The 9,744-nt window shown below is 37.9% G+C and overlaps 1 protein-coding gene across 2 annotated transcripts in view; it reads right to left on the bottom strand.

The window, feature by feature from the left end:
* Positions 1-467: 467 nt before the first annotated feature.
* The window catches only part of SRBD1 (S1 RNA binding domain 1), a 231,018-nt gene continuing 221,741 nt past the window's right edge, over positions 468-9,744 (bottom strand). For both annotated transcript variants that reach the window (XM_030857775.2, XM_030857776.2), the window contains exons 20-21: positions 5,292-5,476; positions 468-1,976 (exon numbers count right to left, since the gene is read on the bottom strand). In XM_030857775.2, coding sequence (XP_030713635.1) covers positions 1,687-1,976; positions 5,292-5,476 — 475 coding nt within the window. In that variant the 3' untranslated portion in view covers positions 468-1,686. The remainder of the gene's footprint in view (positions 1,977-5,291; positions 5,477-9,744) is intronic.

Genomic DNA, 9,744 nt, shown 5'->3' with positions numbered 1-9,744 from the left:
ATCTTCCCGGACCGGGGCACGAACCCATGTCCCCTGCATCGGCAGGCGGACTCTCAACCACTGCGCCACCAGGGAAGCCCCTATACCTCAATTTTTTTAAAAAAGCATTTGCTTGAAATTACATTGCATGCTTCAGAATAAAACTCTTCAGGTGCATATCACTCGTCACTGATCTACAAACTAGGAACTGGGAGGAGTGAATGGGAAGATCAACTTAAAGTTACAACATTAAGATCCGTTGTCAGTTGAAGACCAGTAAGAGAGAAAAAGCATTTCAGAAATGAAATCATCAGGCAAACAGGAGTTGAGTTATACAACTTTTAAGGAACCCACTTATTAAAAATATCTATGTATACTGGTTGGAAGGCTGCATATTTCAAGAAAAATAAACCACCAGTCAGAACTGTCAATAAACACAGTCCGATTTACCACTTTGTAAGGGACTGTGACTATTAAGGTGATCATATGATTTATTATCCAAAATGGGGCACTTTGGAAATAAAAAGTGGCACTATTAAAAATTATGCCAGGACAATGAGCATTTACCAGGACTGACTGTCCCAGGCAAACAAGCAGGATTGGTCACCCTCCTTAGCCAACCATCCACTCGCTACACATGAAGAAAACCAGGCACTCATTCAGTCATGCAAATGACTCCACCAGGGAAATGAACCACAGCAGCCAGAATGGACAAGATACCCGTCCAGTGTGGTCTCTGTTTAAATCATTTTTACCCTGTATGGTCATGCTAATATTTACCATCTCCACTGAATAAAAACGGAGTTAAGAGGACTGGCTTCATCTACTTGTTTTTCTTGCCCCTTCACACCTGATCTGTATTGAATCTTTAGGCGGGCCATTTCTATCCCCATCTGGAGTTTGATCTTAATGCTTAAGAAAGAATATGCCTTTCTGTGATAAGTCAAACAGAAAGTCATTCTTCAAATTAATAGAGGCTTCCCTTTTCCCCAAAGGCACAGTTAGTTGGCTTATATGAAACTTGTATGAATATGTGCCACATCTTCGTTAATCAAGATTGACTCTTAGATCATTCACTGAATCAACATAGCAAAAACAAGATCACTAGCCACAAAATTTTATTGTAGGGATCAATACGTATATCCTTCTGAGAAATAGTTCGAGCTATTCACTTGATGGTTACAAACACATCAGGATCTGTTTTATCGGGATATCTCTGGTTTGTCTGGCAAAGGAAAATCATGAGTCAAGTCCAAAAGGCCTGATTTTTTAAAAAAATCTATAAAAAGAGAGGATTAAGTACTGCCAGCCCTACTGTCAAGAAACATTGTACAATTTAAATCAAGAAGATAGTTCCATACAAATCCAGCAAGGCATGTTGGCAAGTAGAAATGAAACAATCTATTATACAAAATGCAAAAGGAGTCAAAGATGAGTTATAAAAAATAAAATTTTGGTCAGAAAATCATTACTACATAAAGCCAAATAAAGATGTCTATTAGTTGCTTTTTTTAAGGGGAAAAGAAATCAAACCGTTAGCTCTCTATTTATCCAGAAGGAATAATAAGGAAAGTGTCTGGAAAATACTTCTGATATTAAGTGAATTCTTTCTCATCTGCTATCTAGAGCTCACAAACATCTGACTTATTCTTGCCAAACTGTAGAAATGAGGGAATAAAAATCAGTGTTTGGCCACCAGTGGCACACTCACAACACCCGAATGAGGTCCAGAGTAATCCGAGATCGGGGAATGTCAATGTTGAGTACTCGGACTTCCACTCTTTCTCCAGGGCCCAGCCCAAGACTCCTTCTCTTCTTCGTCTTAGAAAGTTTTGCTTCTGTTACATTTCGTATGGGAATCAGCCCTGATCTCCCCACTCCTATATCCACAAAAATTCCAAATAGGGTGGCATTCTCGACTTTGCCTGTAAGAACTGTCCCAACCTGCAGGTCTTCCAAGCAGACTATGCTTCTCTTGAAATCAGGTTTATCAAAATCTACAAGGAAAGGGGAAAAAAGACAGTTTGTATAAATAATAAAGCACTGTTAGACACAACATAGATTAGTGAGTAAGTATGGACTATGTGTCGATTGTGTGCCCAGACCAGTATTAAGCATTGAGGGGGGACGTAAAAGGAGCTGAAGATACAGGCCTGCCTTCAGAGAAGAGGCATCCTAGTGGAGAAACAGCATGTGCCAAGCAGAAACAATTCAAGAAAATTTACTCAGATACCTCCTTCACCTCAAATTCTATCTTGCTAGCATGTAAACATTAGCACTATACATAAGGACTAAAATTTTAGATCAGAGAGTCTTATTTTCTTCTTTATGAGGAGGTGATGAGAAAGTATATTTGTTCAATGAATATGCAAGGCTAAGTCACAAACACTGAGAAAATAAGACCCTCGGAGATAGAAGATTGGGAGCTTTTCCCCCAGTACCTGAGTTCTCAAACTGTTTAAAGGGGGTAGAACATACATAAATGTTTAGTCAAATGTGGATGAAATTTAAATGGTCTTCTCACTTCTCCCCATAAATTTTGAACTCAAGGATCAATTCCTATCCACTTTGAATATATTTATCCAATCAACATTTATGGATTCTTGATTATCTATTGCTCAGAAACCCAGATCAGCTCCTCATCTCCTTTCTCCTCTTTCAATTCAATTCATACAACATTTATTAACCCCTATTATTACCTCCTGGCCAGGCACTCCGCTGGGTGCTTGAGAGACAAAGATGAAGCATAGATCTCTGTTCTCAAGTTCCTTACAGCCCTCTTCCCTTGCTCACTCCAGGACATTTCTCTGTTCATTAACACTACACACCCAAAGGTAGGCACAAAGCCTGCCAAGGAATCATTATGGCTTTAGTTAAAACAAAACAAAAACAACAACAAATGTTTTATGGTGGAGAAGGTTAAAACTCACAATTTAAATGGGGCTTTTGGATTATCTGTGGATTCCGTTTACCCATTTACCCATGCTCCCCTTGGCCCCCTTTCCTAGGATTACTGAATGTTGACTCTAATAACAAAGAACACATTCTATGCTCCAATCTCCTTTTACTAAGACCTCATTTTCCCCTCCGCCCATTCCATTTCCTTTTCCTCCACAGCTGTTGCCTTTATCCTGATTACTTGTTGAAGCTATCCTTTACATTTGTATTAACAACTGGTCACCTCTTGGTTCCCCTCCCACAGCCCAACCATACTGAAATCAACGTTTTTAAAAAATTCACCTTTTGCCTTTAAAACAAAACAAAAACCCTCTTTAAACCTGAAATCTCATTTTTTTCATAAAAAAGCAATATGTTAACATTGGAATTGATTGTGTAGAATTCCACCTGATGCTGCAGCAGTGAATTCCACAAACAAAAAACCCACTGAATGTGCCATTACACTGGGCAAGGACTGTGTCAAAGCAAAGTGAAACAAAGTTGTTGATCAGGGTCAGAGGTAGGATGGTCTCTGAGGCCCCACAGGCATTGTTTTTATGCTTAGAAACTTTTTTCCCCCTTCTTTCTTACAGAGGTCCAGCTGCTACAGATTCCCCAAGGGTTCCTGATCAGCTGCTTAGTTTAATTTCGCATGGAAAATCAGAGTCAAGGACTACTTAACATGTTTCTGAAGACAGCCTGGGTCACTGAGAAATCAGAAATCCTCCATGTACCAGGCAAACTTTAACACTTTGATTGCCAAGGCTACATATTCAGTCCTTTGTCACCTGGATGCCTCTGATGAAGCCAATTATGGAAACTAGCAACCAGAGTGTTAACAAAATAGAATTGATTATGTCACTGAGAAAACAGAAGACAGGATGAGTATGAAGAAAGAATGAAGCAAGAAAGGAAATAATTTTGAGAAAATGGAGAAAAGAAAAGAGATGTAGCATAAATACTGTAATACAGAAACATCCAAAATACTATCTGCCTCTTCAAAAGTAAGACTGTCTGCCTTCCTTCCTGGGGATGTTTTTAGTATTAAAACGAAAGTTCTCAGGCATCTAGGAAACTGTGACTTACTCTAGGGCAAAAGTTTGTTTCAAAGAGATTTATTTGAAATTTCACTTGTCACAATGATAAACACTGCAGTAACTGGTAAGCTCAGTTGAGAGCCCAGGTGCATCTGTTTCTGCTCAACCAGGTAAGGACCAACTTAGCTGTTGGTTGTTTAGCTGAACTATATAATTTGAGTATTGATCTTTGCTCTGAGTCTACAGTGTAACTGGGATAATGGAGCAATCAACAGCAAGACCGAAAAATAAGATGGACAAGGAAAGCCAGTACAGAGGCATATTTGCCAACCCTCTAATGTAGTGGTTCTAGGCATAGCACCCTCAAATCCCACCGTGCTTGAAAACTACTGCTCACTTAGTATTCCTGCTAGATAACACCTAGGTGGAATTCACACATAAGAATACCTGCAAAGGGAGATGGATTTGTCTACTGAAATATTCACTTTGGATGGACCACACAGAGGCTTCTACTCCTGCATTTCTGGCACAGGTCTTACTGTATGTTTCATTTTATTTTTCTCCAACCTTACAATTAATTTCAAACTTACACAACAGTTGAGGGAATGGTGCATTGAGCTTGCTGGGTTAGCACAAATTCCCTTAAACCTTTTCAAAGAAACCACCTCAACACAGCCCAACCTAGAATGCAAAGAGCCAAGCCCTAACATGGTATCATAAAACTGGTGTGAGACAAGCACAGACTCATTTAAATCTAAGGGCTTCCTATTCAAATTTCCTTGGGAAGTAGGTCATTTGAAACCTTAATTCCTTCTCACCGGGTCATTGCTCTCAACAACTATGGCTGTTATACTTCCCTCACCATCTACTTGTGCTGAAAGCCGAGAGACTTTTAGTTAGAAGGAGAATAAACAGAGAGATAGTATCTTATTTGTTAAATGTGTTCATTGACATAGAATCCAGGAACTTGGAAGGCTGTAATTTAGGGAGAAGATTCACTTTAGTTTGTGAATCGAATGCTTTACCTTGGACTTCTAACTCTTATGAGGTAAAAACAGTTTACAAAAGGATCATGAAGAATACATGCCTCCATGCACATGCCAGCACATGCATGATGCACTTAGTCTAGTGTGATGGGAAATAAGCCTGGGACAAGGGTTCTGGAGACCTGGCTTTTAGCTTCGGCTTTGGATACTAACTGGCTGCAATGACTTTGAAGGAAGGTCACTACGCTTTAGTTTTCTCATGGATAGAATGGGAGAATGGAGAATCCAACGGCTTAGGATTATTGTGAGCTATGCAAGTGAAAGGTGCTGTTATTCAAGTTCAATTGTTTACCTGTTCGAAAGTCAAAGCTCTCAGGCTGGCTGAGACCATCTATGATGACCTGTAAGGTGTGTACTGTTGTTTGCAATCTTTCTGCAGTTTTCTCTATTCCTTCTTTTTCAAGGAATGAATTTATTTTTTGTTGCATTTCAGGCTTGCCAATCTCACACAGTGTCCCTCCAACAAATGACAAAAACCTGCAGAGGAAAAAAAACCCCAACACTTATTAATAATATTACTTATTTTCCAATCTCCTTATACAGGTCACTCCTTATTCATCTCAGATCCATATATCAATCAATCAATTGGTCTTTATTGAAAATCTATTATGTGTCCCATGCCATAACAGATGACGTGTCTTGGGGGAATAAAAGGGAGGGGATAACTTTAGGTTTTTGTGCTATTTTCCAATGAAGCATCTGCTCAGAATCAGCACCAGAAACGTCTTACAGTGCAATGTTCATTAGAGTTTAGTGTCATATATATTTTCTAAATAAGGATACCTATATTTGCTTCATGTTTCCCAAAATTTCAGTTAGGAAAACTTATTTGAATTTAAATTATCTATTAGGCAAACAATAAATTGATGCTATCAAAATCTGGCAAAACATCCAACAAGCATTGCCAGCTTTTGACAAATAACTCACTCTATTCATATGCCAGATCGTCGCTCTTGACTTCTGTGTACCCATGATGACAGTGTTACCTGTGCAAGCATACGCTCAACCTAATAATTCTCAAATTTCATCAACAGTCAAGCCTCACCTGGACTAAATAATATCAAGTACGTTAAGCATTCAGAGTCAACAGAAAAAATATGAGGGGATTATCAAAAAGAAAAAGTAACTTTCTTCCAAAATGGAAGCATTGCAAGCAAGACCTCAATTGTATAATCTTAAGATGAACATTACGTTATATTCTTTACATATTATATAGCTGCAATATTTATAAAATAAAAACATTTGTCTTTCTCTATTTCCCTTTGCTATGTTTACCATTTCCCTTGCTTGTACAGCTGCCTCTCAATTACTTAGCTTTGGAGTTCAGTAATAAGTTAATTAAGAAAAAAACAATTATAGTGTTAAGCTGAATTTCCCTTCAATCTCATCTGAATATTAGGCTGTAGCTTACTTTCTTGATATTCCTTGGCTGGGTATTTTTCTACATCAAGTTCCATTCCCTATGATTAATGGCTCTTAAAAAATGTCAACACAGTAATCAGACAGATAGTGATACTAATGCCCTAAATCCTTTCCTCTAATGATGTCTCTGGAATACAAACAGGGGAAAAGGAAACGGAGGCTTGTCTATGATCAGAATTGGGAGGTATCCCATTTGTCAGGTTGCTGCATGATCACAAAAGGAATGCTTGTGATTTTCAGTCTTTTCTTACATTGTTGTGTTCAACTAGAAAAGACCTCTTCAGTGATAATCCGGTAGTGATAATCTGTTATCTGGTGGAGATAGCTCTCTCAACTCTCATTTAGCCAGGGGCATCTCTTTGGGTTCGAACAAAGAGGTTCCTCCTACCTTTCCAAAGCTGTATTTTTAGTCAGAAACAGATTCACCAAAATCCAACTTATTTTCTTGAATATATTTTGGTTAAGGGTTTAATGAAAGACCAAAGAGTTGTCGCTTGGGCTCCCTTTTTTTAAATGAGCTTCCATCCCAACTGATGGCCAGTGAGATACACACTTTGTCTCTGTGCGTCCATGGCTTCCCTGGCCCACGGAGAGGCAGCGGTATCTGTTAGTGCTGATGGATGAGCAGTAGCACATAAGGGCCCTAGTGACAGGGAACAGCTGCTAAAGCTCTGACTGATGGGGCAGATGACACAGGACAACCTCTGCCCACAGCCAACTTCCTTGCACAACTTTCTAAATAAAACAGGCCCTGCTGAGCAGACTTCCCTGCTATTTACCCTCTTGGCTTGACTGGTCTGCAGTTGGCTATTTAGCAGAACATCTTTCAAATCCCCAAGATTCTGGCTTACAATCAACTGATAAAATGCCAAAAAAAGTATATTCATGAGTTGAAAATCTATAATAACCTTGAACAGCATTTTATAACTAATAAAAGTAACTAAAAGGCAGAAACTTCCCAAAGTAATGTACAAGTCTTGGTCTCAATAACAAAAACACTGGCTCAGGAGGCTACTTGGAGTCTTAAGGTTGTGTGTGTGTGTGTGTGTGTGTGTGTGTGTGTGTGTGTGTGTGTAACTAACTGCTCCTAAAGTAACTTCCATATAAAGAATTCTGTTTATAGTGGTTACAGATGTACAAAGAATATTGGTTTGTTTAACCTGGGTGCATATTTCATATATTATTTTCATCCTCACACACACAAGCCTGAGGGCAATGGTAACTGAAATCAATAAAAAAGCACCAAATTGTGCTCCTAGCTAATGCTTCAGTATTGATCAACCCCATTTTTAAATGACTATGAAACAAAGTCAGATGCTTTTTTATTTTGAAAATTTTCTTAAAGTTACAACAGGGTTGCAGAAAAAGGAAAACAGGAAACAAAAGGGGAGAGGGACTATAAAATGAACTGGGAATAGCTTGAGTTTGACCTCTCCATTATTGGATTTCAAATATATTCAACTGTAAATGATAGGAAACAATGTTTCTTGCTCAGTAGCCACTCAATAAACATGTGTTCTTTAAATAACATAAGAATAATTTATTCTACATTATTCTCAATTTTTACTCTAGAATCGAGTGTAATAAGTAATGTCCAATACACAGTTTCATTTTACAATTGAGTATAATAAGAAATACACAATACAAAGTACTTTCTGGCTCAAAAGTGCCATATAAAAACACACTGTACTTTATGTGAACGTAAGAATGTATGTGAACATGTTCTGAAAAATATTTTCTGAAAAAACAGTGCTTGATAGATGTTCTCATTTAATCCTGACAATAATCCTGAAAGGTTGGTATCACATCATACAGAAAGGGAAAATTGAGGTTTAGGGAGGTTAACTAACTTGCCCAAGGCCACACAGCTCTTTTCACCAACTGGAGTTTCATGCTATACATATCAGTGTGTGTCTGTTTATAACCGCAGTTACATCAAAATTAAAGTGCTATATTTGGTTAAGATATAAAACAATACTTTGGGTAACATTTCACCAACACAATTTAATGGCAGATTAGTTTTAAACATTAGACAGTTAACACTGATAAATCCCAGAGAGAAATTATTATATATATGCGTTTAAGTAGACAATTCTCTCAAAAGTCCATGCGTTATTAAAATCATAGTCTCATTTTCTCCACTGTCTCTGGAAGGCTTTCAGTTTGCTAAGGACTGCTGTCTGACCTGCTGTTTTTATTTAATATGTAATTTCATCCATCTTACTTAAAGTAAGAAAGTAGCATAAATGCAACAAATAAGCACATCATGTTCTTTCAGCACACATCTGCACAAAGTTAAAATACAGACCTTGCAGCAGAAAGACTGCTTGTTTTTCAAACAGAATGCTATATAACCTAAAATCGCTGATATTTTTAACAGAAACTTGTTACAAATGCTAGTTTTCCCCCTCAAAAAATAAGAAAAGTCTTTGTAATATTTTTCCTGAAGAATAAGAAATTCTCAAGATTCATAAGACTTCAGATATAGCCATTCAGTTTTATGTAATCATTTCCAGCATGGAGAAAAAAATTTAGGAGCCCAGGACTCATTACACTAAAGCAACGTGATACCCCACAGAGCACAGAAGAACCGTGGTGATCCAACTCCATCACTTTAAAAACAACTTAATATTAACATGTGCTTTGTGGGCTAAACACACCGGATTTAAGACTCTGCAAAGAACCATGCTGCAAGGGCAAAGTACTTCTAGTTGTCTATCCACTCAGGACACTTTTAAAAGAGACTTTTACACTTTATTTTTATCCATTAGTTTTTACTGTCTTAAAGTAATCACATCAATAAACCAATAAATGCAAGAGCACAGTCATTTTAGAAAAAGTAGTTACAGATAAAGCAGGTCATTATTTGCAATACAGGCAGACGTCAGTCAATGATTTAACAGAGAGCTTACACTCTAAGAGCTAACCTGGCCTTCTTAACTGATTATAGAGGAAGAGGTGGGACACAAAAGTTCGGCAATAATTTGTTACACCGAAAACCACAGATTCTATATATATTTAAAAATTTACTGCTTTTAATAATAAAGACTAAATATAAATTCCAACGTGCCTAAGGAGGGAAACCTGCTACCCCTTTACACTATCTACCAGGAGCTGAAATTCACCCAGGTGAGCGTGTAGCAGCACACTTTAGTTTCACTTAAAGGAGTGTGGCTTTACCACATCTGCTGTTTCAGCAGTCAAATCAAAGGGGTGGCAGTGTGAACTGCACTTTCATCAACATCAAAGAATCTTTTCCAATTTCTAACCTCTTTGTTAAACCGAGAAACTGAACTGGGCCAGAATCCTTAAAAATCTTTGCT

The sequence above is a fragment of the Globicephala melas genome, chromosome 12, assembly GCF_963455315.2.
Source record: "Globicephala melas chromosome 12, mGloMel1.2, whole genome shotgun sequence".
Classification (NCBI taxonomy): domain Eukaryota; kingdom Metazoa; phylum Chordata; class Mammalia; order Artiodactyla; family Delphinidae; genus Globicephala; species Globicephala melas.
This window is presented reverse-complemented; position numbering and strand designations above follow the sequence as displayed.